General features: G+C 36.2%; 1 protein-coding gene across 21 annotated transcripts in view; it reads left to right on the top strand.

Annotated features, from left to right (window-relative positions):
- The window catches only part of DLG1 (discs large MAGUK scaffold protein 1), a 145,624-nt gene that overhangs the window by 101,710 nt on the left and 16,815 nt on the right, over positions 1 to 27,099 (top strand). For all 21 annotated transcript variants that reach the window (XM_051626109.1, XM_051626108.1, XM_051626113.1 and 18 more), the window contains 6 exons: positions 4,153 to 4,279; positions 6,416 to 6,572; positions 7,706 to 7,808; positions 17,804 to 17,918; positions 21,935 to 22,111; positions 22,894 to 22,963. In XM_051626109.1, the coding sequence (XP_051482069.1) occupies positions 4,153 to 4,279; positions 6,416 to 6,572; positions 7,706 to 7,808; positions 17,804 to 17,918; positions 21,935 to 22,111; positions 22,894 to 22,963 (749 nt within the window). The remainder of the gene's footprint in view (positions 1 to 4,152; positions 4,280 to 6,415; positions 6,573 to 7,705; positions 7,809 to 17,803; positions 17,919 to 21,934; positions 22,112 to 22,893; positions 22,964 to 27,099) is intronic.

The following is a 27,099-nucleotide window of genomic DNA, read 5'->3' as shown; positions in this document are numbered from 1 at the left end:
ATGACACAGTCTCACCTCCATTTTCTGGAGGTAAATTACTTGACCACACATGTAGGGCCTCTTTTCTCCCATTATTTTCTGCCAAACTTCTCTCCCATTTAGTTCCCATTTTGACTTGAAAGAGACAGTGGCATTTTGCAGCCCAGTATCCTATCCTTTGTGTGAAGTGGCACTTCTGACCACTGAGAAATGAAGAGCCAGTCTCCTGAGCTGTCATGCCCCTCAAGCTCCAGCAGTTTCTTCTGTGAGCCTTTTTCCTCCTGCTGGAGCATTTTAAAGTATTTTAGATTTCAGCTGTCTGACTGTCTGCTGTCCTTTCATTTAGCTGCAGTTTTAGTGTTCTGTCTGAAGTTACTGTGCTTTTTATGCTGGTTTTGGTAGACTTCTGTCAATAGTTAGCCAAAGAACGTCATCTGCAAAGTGCTGAGTCCTTGGAGGAAATTGCAAGTCTGATTCTTTTGCTTACAACAGGAAAGCCTTTTTTACCCAGTCCTTGATATGCTTGTCTCTCTGTTGATGGAAGTGCAGCTGGCTGTTACTGCAGCTGGCATGGAGTTTCTGGATCTGCTGCCTGAACTTTGCACACAAAATAGATCCAAAGGTCTTGTGTCAGGTGTTTCATGTCTTAATTCAAGGAAGTAAAATAATTTGATATTTCTTTGGGGTTAGTGTCTTAATTTTGAGGGACACTTGATCGAGAGGTTTCTTAGATACTAAGTTACAGCAGTATTTCTTGAGAACGAGTACAGGTCCTGCCAACATAATTCTTTGTGCAGCTGGGGCTAAAAGTTGACCCTCCATCATTTGTTGTTTGTTGGAATGAGTGAAGAGCTTCTGGTTGCCTGTGGGGGAAATTAATGTTGGAAATCATGTTAAAAAAGAGTTAGGGCTGAGAACAGAGTATTGAGCAGGGAACGAATGTGGAAAAAGCAGATCATAGTTACGTGCTGTAGCTCTAAACTGGCACTGGCAGCACTGAAAGCCTGACCACAGTCCTTGAGAGTCTGGCTGATTGCTATACCTGTTTCTCTTGCTTCTGTGAGATTTTTCTTTGAACCCTTGAGGTGTGGATCACCAGTTTAAAACAGTTGCTTAACCATGATCTGTTTCTGACTCAAGAAGAGTGCAATAATGAAAGATTGTTCTTTCTGAGCACCTTGCCATTTGACTGGTAGTCTTCTATGTGACATCTGATCTCTGAGACACTGAAAGACAAGAATTTCCAGTATAGGAAACATGGAAATTCAACAAAAACCCCTAATGTTTATTGCATGCAGAGTAACAACAACACTGTAGGTGAGATGATCTTGTGGACTGATGCCATCCAGCTGGCTAGCACCACTTGCAGCTGAACTGATTTGTGTGATTCATAATCATAGCTATTAGTCTTCTGTAATAGGTCATGTATCAGTAGGAAATGCGAATTGCCTTGGTGATCTATGTATAAATATTGGTCATTAAATGGTTCCTGGACCAAATGTCCAGTACCTTGTCAGTATGAATGTTTTTTAAGTTACTCAGTTAAAATATTACTACGAAGATCTAGAACTGGCTATCTAAAACCACCACCATCACCTGTACGGTGCATTTTGTAGAATATCAAAGTCAGAAAAGTGTCTAGACAGTTTCTGAGGCACAGGGGACTTGCTTCCTATACAGGCCTCATTTGAAGGGATTATTAATGATGCATTTTTGACTCCTAGTCAATTTGTCCTTTGTGTGTGTCTGCACTGCTACAGTATTTCCACCCTGCATTGAGAAATAAAATACTGCGAGTCAGGGAACAGTCAGTTTCCTCACTAGAGACATACATGCTTTATTGTTTCTTAAATGGCATAAGTACAGGAAGAGAAGATTGTGTAATACGAGTAAATCGCAATAGAGTTTTATTTTTATTTCCACTTTTAGAGATTGTACTTGTGATTGGTGTGCTCAGTTTGCAGATAATAAGGAAATAATAGGACATGATCCATTTTCTTTCTGTAGAACTGTGTTATGTCAAGGGTAGGTGGGTCTGGAAATGGAACGGAATGAAATGGAATTTCTTCTGTTCCTGTCAAAGCATGTTCATATCAAGCATGTAACTTTCTGTTCATCCAAAACACAGTTCTTCTTATCAGTTATATTATTACCTCAGTAATAATGTTTACTTATACATAGAAGTTTAGACCTGATTTAGCATTCAGAAAGTGATGGCTTGCCTTTTATTTCTGTCATGTTCCTCATGAATATTCTTCAGGTATAATCTCCAGCTCAGTTTTAGGAAAGGTATAGGCATAGGTTTTTTTTGCAGGAACTCCATTGAGAGCCTTTTTAGGCCTTGTAGGTTTGCCTCCCTAGAGCTGAGAATAATAACCTTGAGGAGGGACCTAACTTCTGTAAACAAGTACTATATGTAGAACTTTATAAATTATGTAACCAGTGATGTGGAACCCTGTCTGCAGGTCTGAAATAATAAACTGTTCTATTGATTTTTAGCTGATTTTTTTTTTAGTTGCATGGTGAAAGGATACAAAATAAAAAAAAAGAGTATGTGACAATATTAGATGATGTGTATGTTTCTGAACATGATGCAGTTAAAAGCTTTAGGAACCTTAAAAGCTTTCAAATGAAAAGCACTAAATCAATGAGCATGGAATTTGTTATGAAAAATCTAATTACTCCTGTAAAATATGCATTGTTATAGCTGCCACTGACTTGTTAAAAGCAATTGTAAATACATTTTGTGAAATGAGAAGACTTAGTGCGTGAACAGAATGTACAGAGCTGCTATACTGTACTACAGTTGTTTAGGTTTTTTAATCAAAACCCATTTTCCACTAATTGGAAGGTGTCTGCATTCTATTTTTTTATGTGTTAGCTGTACAATTTTCCAAGGAAAAATAAAACTGTATTTATATACAGTAGCAGTTTTTTAAAGTATCATTTGCTTTAAACATAGTGTGTACCATGGCATGGAAGTATATATATGCATATATTATTTTCTACTGAAAAGTAAATATTGCTGTATGGTTTGGTAACTATTGTGGAAATCTGTTGCCAAATTTATGGCTAAAAAACAAGTGTTGAAGTTTAGAGTAATCTGTCCAATTCTTTTACCAGTGCTTAGAAGCCACATATTGTAACAGAGGCAGGCAGAAATAGTCAAGTAGTGGGACCTCTTGGAATCGTTGTGAGGAGCAGGAGGAGGAAAATGCCATGTGCATGTGTTACAGGTGTTATAAAAAGTGATTTTAGAATTCATGTATCTTGAAAAAGTCCTAATTATTAGGCAAGTCTCAAGTATGAGTGCTTTTGTTGATCACTTGATTTTAGCAAAATCGGTGTTCTGTTTGCTGTAAACATCATCAATCTAACTTGAGGAAGCACCTACACCAGGAAAAACGTATGCACTTCATGCCTGTTACGCAAGAAGTTAGACTAAATCCTGTCTAGTTTTAATCAATGAACCTGTGAATAAAGCAACTGAACCTTGCAGTGCAGTTGAAACTTTTTACACGCTTTTGTTTATTTCTCTCAGTAAATTGATGCCTGTAACCTTGAAGAGTAGGAGGTGGAATAATCCTGCCTTTGTTTCCTGATGTGTTCTGCTGGCTGAGCACAGACCAGCACCCATGCTATTAAAGATGTTTTGCTCAGTGTCTAATAAATGTAACAAGCTTCCCTGTTCTACCTGTTAATCAGAATGTCCTGGAGTATTCTGGAGATGCTGGATGTTCTGTATCAAAGCATTGAGAAAAGAGACAGTTTGGCAGTTTGGAAAAAAATGTGTTATTAAAATGTTGTTTTCTTCAACTTAGTAGTTTTTAAGAAACAGAATTTCTTCATTGACTTCAGTCAAGTTGAAAACAACTTAGAAAACCGATAAATCCCTATGTGCTCATAGGCTTCAGCTATTCACAGTGTGTGTTTCTACAAAAGGGGTTTTTAGAGACACAAACTGGAAAATGTGGTTAAAATTTGAAGTGGGAGGAGACTGGGGAATGTGTAGATGTGACACAGTATTTTGGAACAATGATATTTATAAAGTATCAGTTGAACTTCAAAGTATTATTTTTTGAAGAGGTCATTCCTTATCATACTTTGTTTCAGTTCCTCCAGCTCTTTTTCCTTATTGCCTTAATGCTTATTTTATTTTTTTCCTCTTTGAAGCTTTTTCTCAGCCAGTGGATAACCATATCACTCCATCTGCCTACATGGGACAGTCCTTGCCCCCAGCATCACCAGGGCGATATTCACCAATTCCCAAGGGAATGCTTGGAGATGATGAGATTACCAGGTAATGAATAATCAAAGCTACATGTCAAATTAGTTAACTGGGGAAGCTCACAAGATGTGTTTGTGTGCAAAATACTAGTGAATACTACATTTTATGTCAAGAATTAATTGCAAATCATTAGTTTCTTAATGCTTGTAAACATTGGTGAAATGAGAAAAATAGATACATTATATATATATATACATAAAATATTATTATATCTATGCACACACATATATATGCATGATTTACCAGCAACAGTACTAAAATCAGAATGCCCCTACCAAAATTCTCCATGAGTTGACTGAGCTTTTTAGGATGGTAGTATGAGAATACCAGAGATTTCTTTTTTTAAAGCCAGCAATGCTTTTTGTTTTGTTCCCCACAACACCCCCCTGACAAGGGTTTGTTTTGATGGATTAGTAAATCCAGAAAGGCTAGAGAGCTCTTAATCCTTTTCCATTAACAAACTATTCATTCCTTCACTGATTCAGTAGATTGCATTAATCTTCTGTTCATCATTGCTGATAAAGGGAAGCTCTTCTAATTTTGTTATCCTGCTGTTCTGCAAATTCTGGCACGTTATACGGCATTTTCAGTATGTTGTTGCTGAATTCTGTGTGGCACCATCATCTGATATGGATAGTGTCACTCAGTTTCTGAAGTATGGTCTACCCAGGATTGAAACAGAAGTGGTAGAATAAGTTGGAGAAAAAATTTTAGTGTACTAGAAGGTAGGAGAATCTCAGATAGGCTTTTGTAATTGTGTTTAATGAAGTTAAAAATAATGGGTGGACATATAAGACAAACTGATTCTGTCCTGGCAATAGTGTTGCTGCACTTAAGGTTTTAAGGTTTTCCTTTGAAATTACTGTAAAGGGAGGTTTTTAGATTTCTTCTGAAACACAAGGACTATTAAGAGAAGGCTTGAGGTGATTTCTTTAAATTGCCGTCCTATCTTCCACTCTATCCATCCCAAAATGCAGTATAGAAATGTTGAGTATTACTATAAAAGAGACTGTGTATTTATGTTTTCTAAAGGCAATGTCTTTGTTAATGTGTTAGTGAGACCCAGAGCTGCTTACATAGGCTTTCACAATGCCATATATTTGTAATAGTACTCTGAAAGATGACTGTGACAGTTGATGGGAGGCGAAATACAAGTAATGGATACTATGTTGATTTAAGAGCTAGGGCATTTTTAAAGATTGGACAAGATGATTTTTTTGTTTTAGAAAAATGCAGCTTTTTTGTTTATCCTATAAATTAATAATGTCTCCAAATACTTCAGCATGTTTGTTCATTGTTCTTTAGTGCTCTCTAGTGATTTTTCAAATGCAGTGCACAGTTGCTCTGCTTTATTAGAAATGTGATTTTGAAATAATCTGTTTTTTTCTGGTTTGGGTCCAGTAGCAAATTAGTAGATGTTTAGGGAGGAGTGTTTCTGCATTAGACGTTGGCTGGCTCTGTCTTAACTTGATCACGTTTTTTTCTTTCCTCATCCAAGCTAGGAGGGGATCCTAGAAATAGAATGAAACAACTTGGTTTAGATTTAGGTTCTTCAATTGCAGTTGATGCAAATAAATTGCCAATGTATTTGAGAATGCCCTAAATTCTCATTTGTCATGGCTTATGCACACTTCCTGAATTGTTCTTTAGTATATTTTTTGCTTGACCAACTGGAATGAAATTATAGCAGTAAGAATGTATTTTTCGTTACTGGTGTTCATTATTTCTTTGTTTCAGAGAATGAAAGTAGCTTTTTGTTGCTTGCTATTGCCATTAGATACAATAAGACTGAGCTATATTGAGGCTTTTAAACAATATGGAAAGTGTTAAATAATGACATTTAGTGGTTAATGGGATTGTAGCATAATAGGAATTTAGAATACATAGATATTTACTGTTCAATTCACCTAATAGCAAGCAGAATTGGAAGCATACAAGTAATATAAGCTATTATTTTAAAGTCTAAGCTTTGGGGGGAGGACTGGGGGCAGGGAGGTGATACACATGATATTAATTTCAGAGATGTGTAACTTTTAATACTTACATTTTCAACACTACTTACCTCAGAAAACTAAGCTCTTCTAAGAGTTTATTTTACTTTTACTCATAACTAGTGTCCAAGATTTCATATTCCTTTCTTTCCTTCAGGGAGCCTAGGAAGGTTGTCCTACATCGAGGATCAACAGGTCTTGGTTTCAACATTGTTGGAGGAGAAGATGGAGAAGGAATTTTCATCTCTTTCATACTTGCAGGAGGGCCAGCTGACCTCAGTGGAGAGCTTAGGAAAGGAGATCGTATAATTTCTGTAGGATTCCTTGCTTTTTTTATTTAGTAAAACACAAGTTTTCCCCTCCCTGGATATTAGTGCCAGTCTATATGATTCATTCACAAACAGTATAATTAACCAAGCTGAATTTGAGATGATGGAACAGATGCCAATATACTTCCAAAGTATCTTTGAGGACTTTAGTCTGCCTCAGGTTGTCATCTGTAACCTCATTAAAATAGCACTTTCTCATCTCAGAGATATTTTTCTCAGTGAAGATGTAAACTTGCCTTAGTCTGGTAGCTGAGATTTATGTGTATCTTAATTGAAAGAATGCAGGCTTCAGAAATAAGCCGTGGGCTTCAGAAATAAGCCTTCTAGCAAGGTGGAGGCAATAGGTAGTAATGTCTAAAATTGGGTGCTTTACTTCCTGGAGTAACTACTAAGCTTTCCATTAGTCTTAAACAGATCCATCTCATATGTTTGAGGGCTTTTTCTATATTAGTACTGAAGGTCACAAAGATTTTGTGTGGTTTTGTGAAATGACTTAATTTATGGAGAATAATTACTTTAGACAATTATATTTTAATCTAGTAGTTATTTAAGAGGAAAATGCTTTTGGCTATGTTGTTGTTAGAATGCTGATTTCAAAGTACACCTGTACCTCAGTATGAACTGTGAAAAAATATATTTGTTTAAAATGTGACACATTTCTGCTTCCGTTTTTTCCTGACTATTTTAAAATATGCTGTATTGACAACAAGGCTAGACCATTTCATAAAGGGTGTGGTCTGTCACTGGATGTTAAGTGTAATGTCTGTAGGATGCTTTGTCTAAGGAGATCCTTGAAACCCCATTGTGGAAAGGTGAGGTGAGCCATCACAGGAAGTAACGTTCTCTGTGTTTCCTTAAAAAGAAAGAAAAAGGTCTTAGACAGGAAAATGGACCTAGCAAAGACAAATTCATTAAGTGCTACACTGTGATGATTACAGTATTTCTTGAGAGGGGATGAATGTGAGAGGATTTAGGGAGTTTGGTTTTCAGTAAGCGTCAATAATCCTTGCTTGCATTAACTAGCTTGTAACGTTAGAAACATGTGGCATGGAAACTGTTCTGTGATGGTATGCACAAACATTTATTTTGATAAAGAGCTTTTTTAAAATTACTTCTAGGTAAATGGAGTAGATCTAAAAGCAGCAACCCATGAACAAGCGGCAGCAGCCCTGAAGAATGCAGGCCAAGCAGTAACTATCGTAGCTCAGTACCGCCCGGAAGGTAAGGGTTGCCTTATACATTCAGAACTTGATGGAAATACCAACAAACAACCACAAGTTGTTACTTTTGAATTTCACAATTGTCTTCACCATTTTTATGTGCTGGTTATATTTTCCTTTCTCTGATTTTGCTAAGTTGAATGGCCTGTCTTTAAATCTCTTTGCAGAGACTTGTCTACTTAAACTTTCATTAACAGTACTTTCAAGGGGGAAGTGTAGATGTTTATCAGGAGTGGATATTGAGCAGGACTGCTGTCTTCATCTGAAATTTTTAGGTAGCCAGTTGCAGCACACTTTTCCTCAATTTTTCATTTCTTCTCTTCTGTCATGTTTCTTGTATTCTGTCCTCCCCAAGTTTTTGAAACATTAGGTTTCACATTCCATTCTCCTCCCTCTCCACCCACATCAACACCATGTATCTCCACTGACCCAGGAGCTCTGTCAGTCATAAGACAATTGATTTGTTTATTTCTAGTTCATGGTCAAGTATCTTGAGAAGGTGTGCATCTGCATCGGTTGAATCTGTAGATTACTCTATTTCGGGATTCATTTTCTAGGAAGAATAGTAAGGTCAGCATTGGTTCTGGAATATTTGCTTTGTTTTTTTGTCAGAGCTGTCAGATTTTCCACATTTGGCCTATTCTCTGCTTGGCTCTTCAGTGTTGTACATGTGGATCAAATTGTTACACCCTCTGCCTTCCTGCATAGGGATACCTCAACTTAGTGAGAAATAAAACTTGTGCTTTGTTTTGCCCATGAGTTGGCCTTTTGAGCATCTGGCCACTTTTTTGTTGAAAAGTGGGCATTTTTAGTCACTACTCTGCCAGGAAGATATGTTGAGGTGTGGCTCCTAGTAGGAGAACAAATGTTTCTCTGGTAGAATATATTCCAGGACATACACACTTCTTTTTTCCGTGCCAAAACAAGTACCCAGACTGCATGCACAAGAAGTGGTTTTTCAGTGTTCTCTGGGATTCAGGCTTTAAAAAAACGAGAGTCTCTTCGTACTTTGAAAATCAGAACTCTCCTTTTAGAATAAGACAACTAAACATTTTGGATGGTTCCTACTCTTCCTGCATTGGAAATAACAGCTTTCTTCATTACTGCTTGTCACATAGATAACTTATTTTCTTGTAACATATATGGAGGTGCTTGACTGACTGGGATTTTGAGTCATTGCACAGAGATTTGCCCAGAGCAGCATACACTGCCTCTTACAAATTCCTCAACAACTGTCACTTGTAGACTTCAAACCTAGAGCTGTACTCATTCCTTCATGATTACTGAAGCATTCAGAATAAGACTGCATGGTTGAGATGTATTGGGAGTGCAATTTTCAAAGAATCATAGGACCTATTTCAGAGGATGTATGTGGGAGATGTTGCTTGAACTATACTAGATAATGGACAGACATCTGGCACGTTATTTAAAGAAAGGTTATTTTGTTTTTTAAGATGCTTGGTCTGCATGATAGTCTTTTTTCTGAAACAGTGCTTAAAATCTCCATTTGGAGTGAAGGTGTTGGAAGCATGTTAGGGCTGACTTTACCCTTTTGAAGTATGATGTGAAGAAAGTGTATCTAGGAGACTGCTTTCCACTGTAGCTGACACATGGCCAGCCTACCTCAGAGAGCTCAGGTTATTAATATCTGACTTGGTCTGACATCTCTGCTTGCCTTTTTCTTACTGCTTGTGAAAGAGGTTTTCTTACTCTTTGTAAACTCCAGCTGTCAGCTTCTTTCAGGTCTGGTATGGGAGGTAAGTTGGATCAGATACTCACTGCTCATATCGTAGTGATTACTAAAGAGAATATTTCCTTAAAGGTTACTGTTGGTTTATTATCAAAGAAAAGCAGTCTGTTTGAGGTTTGATTTCCAAGTAGAAAATACCATTCATGGGATTGAGTATACTTGATAAAAGTGCATGTGTTCTTTGATCATGTTCAGATTTCCTAAATTATACTTCTGGATGGTCATCTTTTCTCCTCACTTGATTAATTTAAGTTGGGAAATTTTATATATATGTATATATAATTATCTCCACTTTTTGTTTATGCTATTCAGAAACAGGTTAAGAAGTATTCAAATGAAGAGTTAAAAAATTATGATTAATCATCCGTGTTTCTCAAATGTCTTCATAAAGATGAAGAGCATCAGTTATAACTGCTTGTATTGCGTATGTATTTTACTTGTATTTATAAGTCCAGAAGGAATTTGTAAAAGATTCTGACATCTAGGACAGATCAAGGAGATTCTAGACATCCATCAGTGTTCATTATACCTGGGTAAATAGATTCAGTATGATTGGAGCATTTGGAAGACACTTGGGACCAGCTCACTTCACTCTCTGTAATTGTATATGACAGTTTGTATATTCATAGATGTGGTGGGGAATAGTAATTTATATTTTTACATTGTACCACATAAGTGCTATCAGAAATTTCCTAGTTGTCTTTCTCCTCAGATTTCTGGGAAAAAAGGATTTTTGCAAGCAGTTCTCTAACAGAAAAGCCTGAATAGGGTGTAGAAAAATTCATCTGTCCAGAGGTGTACAATCCTTTGAGGACTCTCCCCTCATTTCACACTGACATTTCTATCATTATGTCCTTTCAAATTAAAAGGGCATCTGAAACATTCTTTTTGTGTTTTGAGAATTACAAAATAATAGTGTTTCCTCAAAATTCAGAATTTCTGGAAGGTTAGATTTTGCTATTCTGAAAAGGTATGAAGTGCCTGTGGGCTACCATGGCTGTAGTATAGCTTGAGTGCATCTCAGTTTAAAGAAAAAAAAAAGAAAAGAAAAATAGCCCAAGAAATACATTAAAAATATAAAAATATGTTTTGTTGAAATGTGATAGAAAGTAATTGTGATTTAAACTTTTTTTCTCTCAAAGATCCTTATGAAACACCACAAAAACGTATAATTTTATCTAGTCTCAGAGTCTTTTTTCATGTGAGTTGCCAGCTGCCTGTTATTTAGAATTTAGAATCTACATTGATCTTTGTAATTCAACTGATCAAGTCCATCTCTATATACCCACTTGTTTTCAGGAAAGAGTAGTGAGATGGTTTTGTGATCAGATTAGGTCCATGTTCTTTGGTGATCGGGTGGATCAGGATAAGATGAGAAGGTGGAGCCAAAACTTCAAGAGAAGATTTTAAGGTTTTTTTCTAAAACATTTGCTTCTGAATTTGTATTGTTCATATAGGTAGTTAACACAGTTTTTTCTTTTAGCTTCATTTAAAAAAATACGTGATTTTCTATTGCCAAATGTATTGAAGATTTACAGGTTCAATCAGAACACCTCATACTTTGATAGCCAGATTTTAAGTGAATTTTCATGTATTGTTTTGTTTTGAAAATAAGATGAGAGTATGATTATATTTATTGTTCTCTCACTTTTAACACAAATCAGTCAAAATGAAGTAGTGGGTGTGGAGAGGGGTTGAAACTTTGTTAGAGCTTACTTTTCATGGTCAGTATTTGTCCAATTTTTGTGTTTGTGACACTTCATCTGTGCACAGTTTACTAGTGGAATTCAAAACAGAATATAACTAAGCTCTGGAAAATGGTAGCACTTTCATGTGTGTGATTATTTTAAGACCATTTGTCTTGAAATATATTGTAAATCTTGTCTAGCTGGAGGAGCAGAAAGTCGATAACAATTTTGCAAACTTAGTTTTCAGTATTTGTGTTGTATGAAGAGGATAAGCCTCCTTTGTTTTATAGCTGAGAACATGGGTTGTTTTAATCAATGTTTAAGATTAGTATGTCCCAATTTCAAAATGAAAAATAATTTTTTAATAATTACCCTGTTTTGGGGTATGTGGCCTCTAGTTTTCCAAACTTTTATTCCTGCTTGTTTTGTGCTTGGTTCTACTCATTTGCAAGTAATCCAGATTAGTTAATTGAAGTACCTTTAAAATTAGGCCTATTAAGATTAGGAGAAGAGTTTTGCTATATATAGTCCTGATAAATGCTGTAAGGCTGCTTATGCTTGTTTTAATCCTTTAAAACCTTATTCCTGCTCTTTAATATAATACATAAAATTGTCTGTCTTTAAGAATAGTTCAGCCTTTTACAAGTTGAGAATGTGTGATAAACCCTCAATGACTGGTGAATTCACTTCATTAGTGACTGCACCTAGTCTCCTCCTGATTTTTGCAGGCTCTGTGGGAGGTGTTCTTAACTAAATGGAAATGTGATTTTTCTAATCTGTTTTGAAATTCTAAGTGGCCTAGGCTTTCAGATGATTAATGAGGTACAAGCTCATTACGCATTAGAGTGCAGGAAAGGCTCCAATAGTGTGTGGAATGCATTGAGGTCTCTCCCAGGTCATGTTAATATAAAATGACAAGCATTGAAGGAAAGTAGTATCTCCCCAGGGATTATTTATGATGTTTTTATTGTGGTCCATACATTTTAATAGGTAACCTTTTTGCTAGTGTTCTTGATTGGTTGCACTTAATACTCCCCAACCTCCTTTATCAACTGAAATTTATAGCACAGTCTCTAATAAGAGAAAGGTGTGCAAAACATGAAGGGTACCTATGAATTTATCAAACACCAGTACAGATAATTAAGGGATGGTGGTAGTACAAGGCTAGGACTCATGAATACAACTTCAGTCCTCTGTTGGCTGTGGTGATCCTGCCTCATGAGCATAGAATGATAAATAAATGGAAGGTCATTACAAGGTCAGTATGATGGAGGACATCCTAACTTCCTGCCAGGCTCCATTTCTTGGTTCATTTGAAGGCACTATGAGAAGGAAAACTGAATATTCTGAGAGTGGAGAAAGGAATGTAAATCCTTGGTTATATAAAACTGCCGGTGCAAGAGTCCTGCTTTCATAGATCCAGTGGGGCCTGCTCAAGGAGGGCCTTCCACAGACAGATGGGAAGAGGAGGAAGCAAAGGACATTCTTTTTTGGTTAAAGCAAACTTTTTCAACGCGTTGTGGGTTCAGTATATGTAAGAATCTCTGCTTCTCACTTCTGTGCTGCCATCTGTCCCCTGTGCACACACCCATGCGTCCATGAGTTGCTTTTCCTTCTGTGCTGTTTGCTGAATTTTTCATCCCTTGTTATAGTCTTTTGCCCCATTTTTAGAACGTGTTCCAGACTAAATTAATTTTCTTTGTGGCCTCTTTTTTCTTTTTCCCTGCCTGTACAGGCTGTTCACTACATATCTGTGTTTATCACTGTCCTCTTGGTGCCCACCACCACATGGGCTGTCCAGGAGAGTTTCACTGCTCAGATGCTCTCTGAAGTTTTGATTTCTGTTAAAGTAAATGTTGACATTGAAAACGTCAGCTTTCTAGGTAAAATCACTGGGAGCTTAGGACTAGAGGAATCTTCCAGGATTTCCTGATCTTCTCCTCCCCCCCTATCTTTTTGTTCATTGCTGTGCAATACATGCAGACATGAAATAGAGCAGATTTATTCTAGTTTTGCACTATCTGCTTACTCATTTTTAACTTAAACTTGAGTCCAGATGTATTCATCCAATGTTCTTGAAAACTGAATATTTGTAAACCAGAGTAGACTTTGGCTTTTTTTTCCTTTGGGGATGGTGAGGTACTGTTGGACAAATGCCATGAATTAAAGCAGCAGATGCTTGTGCTTCCTCAAGCTCTATTTAATGATAGTAGGTAGTTCTCCCTCCCTGCCTCTAAACTTACTGGAAACTTTGAGAAAATTCTAGCCAAAAAGAGATATTATTCTTATGTTCCAATTTTATTGCATTTAATGTTAGTCTTGCTGTCTGTTACTGGTGCTATATAACAAATAAAGGGTAACTTTCCTAAAATTCAGAACATCAGAAGAGATCTTAAATCCCAGTCACTGCTGTTGCATATACATCAAGTTTCAGATTCTGGTCAAAGTGTTACCTGAAAGGATTGAGCGTTTCAGTCGTGTGGGTTTGTTTGTTAAATTTTGTTTCAGAGGTGGGGGGGAAGGTTCTTTTGTCACCATAGTTCTTATTAAAATACTATTTCAGAATGTCAGTATTTTGATGGCTGCGAAAATTTGGAACTTATTTATAGATGGAGTTCCTATGACAAGCCTACTGCATTTCATTTAGTCATTTGTGCTTTTTCATTTCACTAGTCCTTTCTTTTAAGTTAGCCCAATCACATGTGATGAGAGATCAATCATGTTCCTTCTCAGCCAGGCTCTTAATTTTCTCTTAAAAAGGGCTCTGCTTTCTTGGTTATCTATCTTGTTCACTGTGCCTCTCCCTACTCTGAATTTCTGGAGTGTTGTAGTGGCAAATTTTTATTTAAGTCTTTTATATGTGCATGGTATGGCTTTGTGACACTGAGCCATGTGGAAGCTGGGGAGGGACTTTTTACAAGGGCACACAGCGATAGCACAAGAGGTAATGGTTTTAAACTGGAACAGGGTAGATTTAGGTTAGACATTAGGAAGAAATTCACCATGAGGGTGGTGGGACACTGAAACAACTTGCGCAGGGAAGTTGTGGGTGACCCATCCCTGGAAGTGTTCAAGGCTAGGTTGGATGGAGCTCTGAGCATCCTGGTCTAGTGGGAGGTGTCCCTGCCCGTGTTGGGGGGTAGGAACTAGATGATCTTTAAGGTCCCTTCCAATCTGAACCATTCTATACTTCTGTGATATGTTCTGTGAAATTTATTGTGCTGTTCACTGTGATTAATGGGAAAAAATATGATCAATTTTGTCACATACTGTGTATGTAATATGATACATTCCCCAGAAGAGAGAATGAACTTCTAAAGAAAGCATTTCTGTCTTTGGAAGAATTTTGTGATGATTAATTGAGTGAAGTAGGTAGTGCAAACATGTAATGAGATTCTCTGAACATTGAAATACTGGAGGATGGGAGAGTACTTGAAGGAAAGGTATCACAATGTGCTTGCCTCGTTCTCATCCCTAAGTACTTGCTTCTGTAATAAAATTGCATTTTATATGGATTGCATTTGATACACAGACACTTCTGATATGAGTCTCCAGTCCTGTTACTAGCTGTTGGCTACTGATTTTATTCTCTTGTATAGCACATAAGATGGAGCAGCTGTGGACAGTCTTCTGACTACTATTCTGTAAATACTTGTCTACATTTCATAAACTGCGAAAGTTGAACCAAGCCTAATGAGCCAACAGGGAATGGGTGCTGATCCTTTGGGTACCAAACTGGTGCTGCTTTACTGATGCTATCAAGAGTCCTGCTGTTTTCTTAATTTCTGTCTGTAGCACTAGTTTCAGTACCACTGTATTTAATACCAAGCTTTCTTTTTTAAAAAACACAGCAAAATTCTATCTACTTTTCAGCTCCAAACCAACTGATACTGAGTTTTCTATCTACCGTGTTTCTCCCAAAACCTTATGTAAGATGAATGTAACTCAAGTTTTTAGCTTGTTCTGCATCAAAAGAGCTCATCAGATTCCATCTGCACAGAGTGTTTAAGCTTTCACTAAATATGACAGCTCTTGGCACTCCTTTTTGAACATAGAGCCTTCTCAGTCCTAGCCCCTTTAGTTTCTTTTTTTGCTTTATTGGTATGGCAAGAGCCTCTATGTAGAAATTACTCTCCTTCGAACTCCTACAGATGTCCCTGTCACTCATTTAGCATGCGCTTCACAGGAGTTCTGTTGAGAAAAACTAATTTACGCCAAGAGAACCAAGCTGGAGATGGTGCATATGATAGAGTTAGGCAATAGTAAGGAGCAGCCTCTCCTGTTAACTCTCTTACATACTACCTCATACATATGAGGAAATTGGATTATTCCAACTGATGGTACATAATACTTTCTTAAGAGAAATTTGTAGTCTTTTCCAGTAGATATTGCAAAGAACTGCAGATATGTTCACTACTGAACAGTCTACAGCACAAGGAAGTTCTTGCTTATTTTCCTTTCCTAGAGTAGACATAAAAACTCTTATGTCAGAAATCTCAGCTATCATTCTTAAACTGTGTTGGAAGTTTAGAACTTTGATCGTCCCAAACACCCAAGAAACGGGCTTAAAATACCATTTCTCAAGTATAAATTAGTAAAATGAGGTGACTTGCCCAAGGCCTTGCAGTGCAGCGGTAGGACAGGAGTAGCTTATTCTCTTCCTGTACCTGGGTCCTTTCCCTAAGGGATATAATAGAATCATATAACGATCTATGTTGGAAGGAACCTTAAAGATCCAGGATGCTCAGAGTCCCATCCAACCTGGCCTTGAAGACTTCCAGAGATGGGGCATCCACAACTTCCCTGGGCAACCTGTTTCAGTGTCTCACCACCCTCAGAGTGAAGATTTTCTTCCTAATGTGTAAGCTAAATCTGTCCTCTTTCAGTTTTAAGCTTTCTAAATGCCATAATTTTCTTACATTCTCCTTAGGTTACCATCCTTAAATCTTAAATTATTTTGCTATTAGTGATAGCTTTGATAGTGGTGGAAATAAATGTTTTTGTTTCTTTGTCAAATGACCTAATGAGTGCTGGTAAACTATTTCATCTGGATATTATTTGTAAAAGGCACTTGATGCTGTTTTTAATATCAAAACACTGTCTTAAATACTACTAGCTTTTTTTTCTTTAAAGGACAAGAGAGAGTTCTTATGATAGTCTGGGTAGGGTTAACAATAGTTGCTAGAGCATCAGATTTGTAGTTACCTTGATAAATGAAGTCGTATACCAGAAGGTGGTTCACAGAATGTTTTTCTGTAACTTAATATTTTTTTTTTCTTCTTCTCTGGTTAGTCTCTAAGCCCTGGTGCTCACTGAGCGCAAGTGCTACAGAATGTAATACAGAAAATAATTCATGGTGTTTAGACGACTGCTGAAGGAACCTTAGTTGAAATATTTTTGCATTTTAGAGCCCTCTTTATCAGTCTTGCATTTAGTAAATTTGATGCCAGCAGGGAATGAGGGTGCTGTTGGGAAGAGCAGCACATTGCCCAGTTCAGCAGCTGCTTTGCTGCACAAGCCGGGCTCTTGATTTGTAATCTGGCATCACGTGGTTGTCTGGCAAAGGTGGTGGCTGCAGAACATTTCCTTTAACTAGAAACATTTTACAAGTGAACCTGTTGGTCCTGAAGTCCAAACTATTCAACTGAAGGAGCAACATAGTTTTTTTGAGTTCTTATTTTATGCTGACAACATGTAAGTACCTGGCTTTCAGGAAGTTTGTCCTGAACAAGCTGTTCCTATTTTGCTGCCTGTCTTTGTAGCTAAAATCAAATGCATTTAGTTTAGTTTTATTAGTACACAGTGCTGCTTAAGAACACAATCCGTTTTTCCAGGATTAACATTGTACATAATTCTATACAGGGAGTTTGAATCTGTAATGCTGGATCAAGATTCATGCCAGAAATCTGGATATTTTTTCTTTTCCTAAGCTCCCATGGGAACGTTGTCATATTTAGATCATGTTCTGCATATTCCCACCTTGTAGTGCTAAATTCTTTATCTAATTCAAGTCCAGTAATTTCAAACTATCTTCTCAATATTGTTTTTTAGACACTTAATTTCCATTTATTAACTAAAAGTTAAAATATATTGTTTATGATTATAAACATGTATTTCAGATGTATGTTCTGAAGGTTTTTCTGTCATGTGTTAAAACTTATCTGTATTAGTCTTCTTATTACTAAAAAAATTATAATTGTTAGTGGAAATGCTTGCTTTAATTTGGAGTAAAAATAATTACTGTGAACTCTAGATTAAAACTATTAAATTTTAAAAGCACCATTGATATTGGCTTCTGCTTAACTGCTTTGTCTAATCATAATTATTTCGTATTTTATTTCAGTTAAAATTGATGACTAAAACTTCCCATAGCTTTTAATTACAAAGCATAGTGCTTAATGAAAATGTTAGTATTTGAGATACATTCTTGTATTAAAAAAAGCTATAGCAAATGCTTCTCCCCTGAGATTTGCAGCATTTTTGTGAGTAATTTACTTGCTGAAGTTCAGAGGAAATTATTTGCATTTCCTCTCTGTGTGTTTTTTTTTTTTTTTACAGAATACAGTCGTTTTGAAGCTAAAATACACGACTTACGGGAGCAGATGATGAACAGCAGCATCAGTTCAGGATCAGGATCTTTGCGAACCAGTCAGAAGAGATCCTTATATGTCAGGTAATCATCTTTTTCACAGTATTGCTGGTGTTCTGTAGACTTAGTTTTTCTGTATTTTTTTTTATACTATTTACTCATTATTGATCTTAATAAATTGATATTTATATGCAAAATATATTTTAAAAAATGTAATGTAGCTGAAAACTAAGTACTAGCCCCAGGAGCCTTGTATGAATTTGCAGAGTGGTGCTATTGCTTGCTCTTTGTCCTGCCTCTCACAGAGCTGATAATCCTTCAGCAAAATCACGTATTTATTCTTTAAGTCAGTACATGTGAAGTCTCAACAACTTGCTGAATTCAGTATTTGTGACAGTAGTCTTAATATTCTTCCTTGCTTAGTTCCTGAGTTCAAATTTACAGTCTCCCTTTACTTCAGCATTGACGATTTCCATCTTCTGTCAGCTTCCTTTAGTTCTATCTCAGCTTGAATTAAGAAATCATGTCTATATCCTTTAGCATTTTGTTAAAGAGTATTTTCCATGGTAACCAGGAGAGGAAATGCATCAAAGCAAATGAACTAAATATTCTTCATTAATTTACTTAAATGGAAATAAACATAAAGGAGGCTGAAAGACTTGAAGTATAAAAGAGAATGAAGCATTTAAGAAAATAGGTGGTTTCACCAGGAAATTGCTGCAAGGTGCAGCTCATTAATTTGCCAACTAATTCCTGTTTTAGCTTTATCTGAAATCTTATTTTTTTGGTATTTTGTTGGCTTTAAGTATTTTTGAGGGTAAAAATTTAAATTTTAGGAAAATGCCTTAAATACTAAGGATGAGTGCTTAATATCACAGTTATCCATGTCTTAGATTTTCCACAGGTAGTTGTATGTATGGATGTTGTGGTGAGATCATCTTCATTTCCATAATCCCAAGATTTATTGCTTTAGCCCTCATCACATAACTAAGCCCAAACAATTCTAAATGCTTTTATTTTGCTTGGTTAGCTATAGCCTGATTATGTTCTAAACAGCTTATGCTCATGTTCGCACACTGATCTGGTATTTTAAGCCTTTCACAAGCATTTTGTGTTCATGTAACTTTTATTCCACTGATGGAAGTTATCTGTAAGTGGCTGAGGTTGACCTTTTGACTTTTCCAGCTGCAGAAAATGCAACCTTCTCCAGGTTGCTGGCGGGAGCCCCGGGGGGACTTAGGATTCCCTTTGAAGAGAGGTTTTTGAGACTTGGTTATCAGATTTATTGTAAGTCAGAATGAAAATCTAAAATGCAAAAATTCTTCAGGAAAAGTACTTTTCCACCCACATCTCTTAACAGAGGATGCTGCTGGGGCTTTTGAGATCATCTCTTGTCATCACACCAAAAGATGCTAAAGACTGGTGGGCAACTTGATGTACACAGAATGGGTTCACATCTGTTCTGTCTTCTTTCTAGTGGAATTTTGACCTCACTGAAATAAGTTTTATGAATCTTTTCACATATTGCTGGATACTGACAGAACATGTTGATTATTCAACTTGTTCTGTATGATAAAGTCACTCTGGTATGATCTTTCGGTACTTTTAATTGTACCAATTCAAAGCCAATTTTAGTAACTGAAGCTGGTTTTTTTTTTTAACCTGTAATACTTGGTTTTGGATACGCCTTGAGAGAGTCCAGTTATATAACATAATGCTGAATTGAATTGTAAATCTGATGGTAAGATGTTTATAGGCTTTCAACCACAACTGTAGAAAACCTATCAAATTAAAATACTCTGAAAATTATAAGGTCTGGTTATTTCTCAAAATCGTGGTAACAAAATAGCAGATAAAATCAGATATATCATTGTGTCCCTGTAGCTGAAACTTGATATCTTTGAATAGCCTGCCTGTAAACATTTGGGGGTGGTAGGTAATATTTTGGAAAAGGCAATTGGTCTGAAGTTGTTGGTCTGAAAATAAAATTTTAAGTAAAATGGCAGATTTTTCTGCTTAATTTTATGTATATCAATATATAATGAATAGCAATATTACAATCATTGGAGAGCAATACAAATACAGCAATTCAGCAGCAGCCAACTCTTCATTTGCACACCTAATTCTTTCTGTCTTACCCCCAACTACTTAAGGTTTTTATAGTCTTCTTATTTTTGCCTTGTATTTCTCATCTGAGAGGAGAGAGATTTTTTCATGTCATGTTTCTGGTTTTGCATTTGAAATATCTATAAGCTTTCCTCCATCTTCAGATTCAAAAAGCACATCTGAAAAAATGAGGTACTGTCAAGTTACCAAGTTTCTAAATTTGGGTATAGATTTGTTCTGTGTTTTATCTTATCTTCTATGTCAAGTCTCAGTCTGTGCAGTGTGCATGTGATTCAAAACAGAAAATTGCTTTTACCTCTGCATTCTTCTGACCAGCATGATACATTTCAATTTCAAATAATGGTGCTGATTTCTGCTTCTTTCGGAGCAGACAATGGTTACATCTCCAAGTGGAAGAAGCTTTACAATTTTGAAGTCATTAGGAAATTTTAACTAAATGCTTTGAAAAATAAGGTGTGGAATTAGCATGAGGCTTGAGAAGTGTGCTCACTTGCAGGAGGAGCTTCATTGGGCATCCCTGTGTTCTGATAGGTCAAACGTCTAGTTTCTAACAGCTTTCCCAAATACTCAGTGATAAAAAATACTTCCTTTATAGGCTGACCTTCATTCATTCTGAAGTGGTAAGATTAACTTGTGTTCCATGGAATAAGACAGGGAGATGCTTTTGCTCCAGGAGATCTGGATTGCTTTGTTCAGCAAAAACACCCTAAAAGAAGAAATGCTTCAGTAAAGCTTGGTCACCAGCCTGTGATTTCGAAAGTAATGTGTGGCCAGGTAAAAACACACTCTGTAAAATTTGGCCTGGTTAACACAGCCATTAAATTTTTGGCTTTGAAGCAATAATAATTTGTTGATGATTTTCAGCCTGTGTCTAACAGGCACCTCTCACTTTACCTAGGTGAGGTTTATACACCTTTAAAAAAATGTAAGAGTATTTTATAGGGCATAATCTTTGGAGTATCTCTTTAAGTTTGGTAAGAGGCTCCTGTCATCATTCCATTTCCAAATCCCCACTAAACCCTTGACTGTGCTGGGAGAAACATACTGCAAGTCTCTGCATTGCCTAAGGGAACCCATCCAGATATAAAATGATCCAACAGGGAAAAATGAATTTAATTTTAACCCAGATGAATTCCACAGTATGGTGCTCCATGAGCCTTTCCAGACTTTTGTGCTTTCATAAGAAGGGGAAAGGAATCGGTACAAAGCAGGCACGAATGCAGGTATGGATAGTAGTGAGCTTGCATAAACCAACCTTGCTGGCAAAGGGAATGGTAGTAGAAGTGTAGTCATGCAGCTGGTGTTCAGGTATTGCTAGTGCCTGTTGTTTGAAAACAGACTTAACTTAGAAAAAAGAATAAGGTTTTCTTGAAGCGATTGGGAATTTTTAAAAAAAGAATGCACATAAGATTCTTTTCCTTCTGGAACTGCAGTGGCAAAGTTGTGTTCAGATGGTATTTCTAGGGTTTTTTCTCCTGCAACCCTGTGAGCAGGATATTGACTTATTTTAAAGACTAATTTTTATTTACTAAAATAATTTCAATTTATAACTTGATATAAAATTGTGTACCTTATGGAACTTTAAATCACAATGTATCCTTCAAGTATTTGCTTGCCTTTTTCATTCTAAGCTGACATGTACCTTGCTTTGTGCAAACTACTTATTGAATTGCAGAAAGTATCTTCTGTGAACCTTTTAGAAAGTTTTTCTTTTACAGAGTTTTGCTCGGGGTGTAGTTGGTTTTCATTCCTTAAAACTTAAAAGTGTGTGTGGATACTGTGCTACATATTCTCTGTGTATCTATGAGAGACAGTGTATTTGGTGTTCTTGTTTCAGGCAGCTGTCAGAATCGTGCAGTAACTTAGGAACAATAACACGTGCAGCTTGCTTCATATTTTGTGCTATTCATACTCCCCATTTTTTTTCTTGCTTTTTCTATATTTCTGTGTTTATTTTTTTCTTTGCAATGCAGAGCTCTCTTTGATTATGACAAGACTAAAGATAGCGGCCTTCCAAGTCAAGGATTGAACTTCAAGTTTGGCGACATTCTCCATGTCATTAATGCCTCTGATGATGAGTGGTGGCAAGCACGGCAGGTAACTCCAGATGGAGAAAGTGATGAAATTGGAGTTATCCCAAGCAAACGCAGGTGTGTCATTCTATTGACTTGCAATGTCTATTTATTAAACATCGGATACAATAATACATACGTTGCATAGGCTTCCCTCTTTGTTGTTAATTCTGTACCACATCAGCCTCTTGATTTTGCTTTTTTTTTTTTAAATCAACTGTAGTGGGCTTCTGACTAAGCTAATGAAGTTTGTTAAAATCCTATTTAGCCTTAGGAGTTGCATGTTGAAGTTGATAAAGGTGGTCTCAGTCCATTTCTCTGTTCTCACTGTAAGCAAGTTATGGGTTTAATAATAATTTTAGGTTTAATAACATTACACCAATTACATATCAAAAGGTACAAAGTGAATTTTACATTAATCATGACACTATCATGAGTTCTTTGTACCCAGAACCTGGAAAACTGGTGAGCCTTTCTTTGGTGGCCAGAGTAAACAGAAAGGAATCGTTTGTTGGCATGCTAGAGACCCAAATAAGAGATTAGGTGATCTGAATCTTAGTATCTGCTGGTGTCTCAAAATCGAGTGTGTTCGCTTATTGTGTCATTTCCATCTTCTGGATTTATTGAAAATATGTAATCACAAAATACTGCAATGCCCAGAGAACTCATCACTTGAGAAATAATACCCTACTTTTCCAATGCAGTTTTCCATTAGCAAGCTTCCATTTTCTGAAGGTATCATCAGCTGTAAAAATCAATACTAGTAAAGATACACCTGCATAGTTATGTGGTAACAAGTAGTAAATTGAAGCTCTGGAAATTTTGCTGATTTACCATTTTTGTGTATGTTTTTGTGGTAGAGTTGAGAAAAAAGAACGAGCCCGTTTAAAGACAGTGAAATTCAATTCCAAAACAAGAGGAGATAAAGGGGTGAGTTAATGAAGTGCTGATTACACCTGGCATTGTGAATGGTAACGTTTTTCAGTTGTTTATGTATGCAGATTACTTCAAGTTTTTAGTGAAAAGATCAAATTCTGTCAAATTGAGCACTAAAACCAATTTTAATTACCAAAATGCCGCAAATTATTTGAAGAATTAGTCTAGAAATATGTATTTTCATTAATACTATGATGTAATAAGAGTTGTAGGTACTAATCAAGTGTTGAATAGTGCAATTTCTAACATGCTGCAAGTGCTTTTTATAAAGCAGTTTACTCCTTTGGTATGGATTGTACTCCTGGGCTCCCTTTTTTGGGGAAGGGCTTACTACTGTATTTCAGAAAAAGTAAAATGTTTATTTTTTAAAATTTTTTCATCTTTTTATTTATCTGCCAAATAGGGAAGTAAAGCTCAACAGGATCCCTGTGTTGAAATGAGGCTTTGCTGTGTACACAGTTACACAGACACCTCATAAAGTAACTTTGATACAACTATGGATGTGGAAGCTTTCCAGAATTTCATTCAGGGACATGGGCCAACAAAAGCTCAGGCAAGCACCATTGCTGACCAGACTCGGTCTACATTTCACAACTGTATTTTGTCACCACCACTCTCTACTGGTGCAAATACTGATGTGGCTGTGCTTAAATCGTATAAAATAACCAATGTAGAAGGAAAAAACCCCAATCTGAAAGAAATCCTGTTTTAAATTTTATTCAATTCCTTGGTGTAGTTCACTGCATGATGTGCAATTCCTGTCCCAGTACATGCGATGGGAATGAGTGGTGAGAAAGCAGGGTAGCTGCTTGAATAGTGATAGGAGTGTTTATATCTGAAAATAAAACAATTTCATAATGATGAAACAGCCACTTGTTTGTTATTTTTGAGGGTGGGGCTTTTTGGCTGAGTTTTTGGTAAATTTGAAATTTTACAATTTTACAGCCTTATCTTTTATACCAATAATGTACAGCTAGGAATTTCAAGACTTAAGTATATGCATTTTAGATGTAAAAGGTCTTGTAAAGTAATAATATATTGGCATTTATAAAAATCTGAAACATTGTTTAAGCTCCTGAGGAAGCTATTTTTGAGTACTGATTATTTTTTTAATAGCACTGATGCTGTAACATAAGTCATTATTGTAGATCCCAAAGATTTTTTTTTAGTCATTTATTTCAGTTACAATGTTTTAATAACTTCTAAAATCGCATCTATAAAGTATTAAAGTTGAAATACTTTATCTTGATACTGTAGGACTTTACACTTTAAAGATTGGTCAGAATTATGTGTACTTCCTTCTGCTACATGGCAAGGGTTTCAGTTTAGTTTATTAATGAAAAAATAGTCATGGTTTTTCCTATAAGTATTTGATCAAAAGGAAATCAGTATCTAGTTATTTTCTGATGAGCAATTACAGCAGTGTCTTGAGGATTCACTGGATTAGTTGCCCTTTTTTTCTGGTTTGGTGCATTCACATTTTGGTGTTTGAATAAAATGTTATCAACTGATGTGGTAATTTTTAACCTGACCACTTTTGTAATTTGATTTCACCGTTTAGAAGTCACAAAGAAAATGGCTGAATTATATTATTTTAATTTCATTAAGGAATTTTTCAAATGTTACAAATGTTCTTTAAAAGATAATTGCATGGTTTTGTAGTTTGTCTACCAATAAACTACAAACAGTTAATGTAATTAACAATGTATCTGAAGCAGCATTTTGACAATAGCAGTTAGTGCACAGTCCCTGTGCTTGATGTAGCACCACAGATACACATGGAAAACTGAGTGGAAAAGCAACTACGCTTGCCATTGATATAGAACTGCAGTTCTTTTTCTTTAGTAACATCTCATTTTGCAAACATGCTTACACTGTTCAGTCTTCTGCTTCAGCTGTAGATACTTTAACATCATGGTTTCTCCTTAAAGTATTCTTCCTGGTGATATTTTTTCCCGTTAGGTTGTCTGCACCGTACATGTCCTCATGGACTGTGTGCCTTCCTATGTCTGTATATGATAATACTCCATGGACAGGACGAAGTGCCAACTTTGTACAATTCTTCACAATTTGTACATTAAAACACTGAAGAATAACCCTAGTGATGGCAAACGTGAAAATCTGTTCCTTTCATTTTAAGGAAAACTACAAAATCTGGAGTAGAAGTGGTTTCTTTTTTTCCTTTTTTGTTCCTTTCACATACACGTTTGTCTCACTGTTCTGTTCTGCTTCTGTTTTAATCTATTCTTGCTTATGCCTGTGTATGATTTGCAGTGGGCTTATGAAAAATTTAATAAAATTACTATGCGTTTTCAACTAATAAGCAATTCTTACTAGCTTTTTATAATCATGATGTCTTTTAAAAATAATCTCTTGGCTAATCTTTTATGCAAAATCAGTATAATATTACTTTTATTTTCTCTTTTGGCCATGGAACTGACTCTGACCATTATACATGCAGTATGTAAAATTTAATACCAGTTTAGTAAGATGTACTATACAAGCAGTTAAAATAATTACTGCTATAAAATATTTTCAAAACTAAAAGTAAGAACCTGATTATGTTTTACTAAGTCAAATAAATCAGCCACTCCTATTTTTACTATACAAATTCCAGAGTCTCACCACCTCAGTTAAACTGCAACATTTGAGCTTTTTTAGGTTTATTTCCCCTGTTCTTTTGCTGAAGTGGGACTTTTCTGAATGGGACAGTTATATAGATGTGAGGCTTCTACTTGCTGAAATTCATGTTACAGGATTTTTCAGCATACTCAAAAAAGGTCCAATCTGGCATATTTATTGGTTGCCCTTGTTCTGTAGGTTACATCAATATTTCTAGTTGTGAGAAAACAATTGCTGTGACTTGCTGAGTTCAGGTTAAGAAGGTCAGGAGGACCATAACCTAGAACCTTGCCTATGCCAACTATTACTCCTGTAAGCATATGATTGGCTTGAGGCCAGTTCTTCTGTCCATATGTCAGGTTGACAATTTACCAATTCTTCAAGTGGAACGTCAGTTTTAGTTGAACACAGATGCCAGCCAACTAAAGATTTTATGGATTTCCCAATTAACACAGTATTGCTGTTTCCAGAGCTCACTGTCCCCAGCTGTGCTCCCATGGTACCATGTGCCTCTTTAACACCTTGTAATTTAAGCACATTTTTTTTTAAAAGAACAACAATGAAAATATCACTGGATGTTTCCCTGCCTGATATTGCCAAGCAAGTCTGTATTAAAACAGATGGCCAGAAGGATTGTTAATTCTGGAGCAGGATGCAGCTTGTGTGTTGCACTACATGTATTCTCTTTAGGAAAGCTAAATGTTAAATTTGTAATTTTACCAAAGAAGGTGGCCCATCGTTTGAAAAAACTTTGTACTATTTAACCTCTAGTTGTAACTATATTTATTTCCATATTTAATGCTGGTAGAAAAGATAACGTATCGCTTACTGTGTTGCATATAATGGAGGAAGATGAGCTCACACTGGCTGAAGACAGACAAACAACTACTTGAGAGTTAGCATGCTCCAAGTTCTAGAAATAGCTGTTAATAAAGTTGTTAATGTATTAATCGAAAATATTTTTTTAAAGTGGCTTTTAAAAAACAGTTCTGTGGAAATTTTATTACTTCCTGCTGCACATGGGCTCTGCTTGGCTTAGAAATAACCAGTCCCACTGCAACACAGTGTTGCAAAACCAAGTTGTGCATCTTCTTACTTTTGCCATCCTTCCCATAATAGAGTTTCTGCAAAACAAATGACAAAAACATGGCAAATTCATGGCTTGGCAAAACTGGTTAGATGATTCACTTATGCCTAAAGCTCAAAAGAAATTTCAGCTGGCCTCAAGTTAGCTGTATTAGTTCTAATTCTGGCCATAATTGCAGTAAGAATGTTACTGATTTATTTATGCATTGAGTTTCTTTATTGACTTAGAACAGTAAATTAAATGTGCTGTAGGAGCAATGAATTGCATTTGTGAAAAAGTGAAACAAATACAGTTTGGTTGTTGGTTTGTTTGAGTTACCTCTTCTTTTCCTCCACCTTTCTTCTTTTCCTCTGTTTTCTGAGTTTTATTATAAGAGCATTTGATACAATGTCAGCGTTTAGCTTCCATTTTTTTTCTGCTG

The sequence above is a fragment of the Apus apus genome, chromosome 8 (assembly GCF_020740795.1).
Source record: "Apus apus isolate bApuApu2 chromosome 8, bApuApu2.pri.cur, whole genome shotgun sequence".
Lineage (NCBI taxonomy): Eukaryota > Metazoa > Chordata > Aves > Apodiformes > Apodidae > Apus > Apus apus.
Note: the sequence above shows the minus strand (reverse complement) of the source record. Positions and strands in the feature narration are given on the sequence as shown.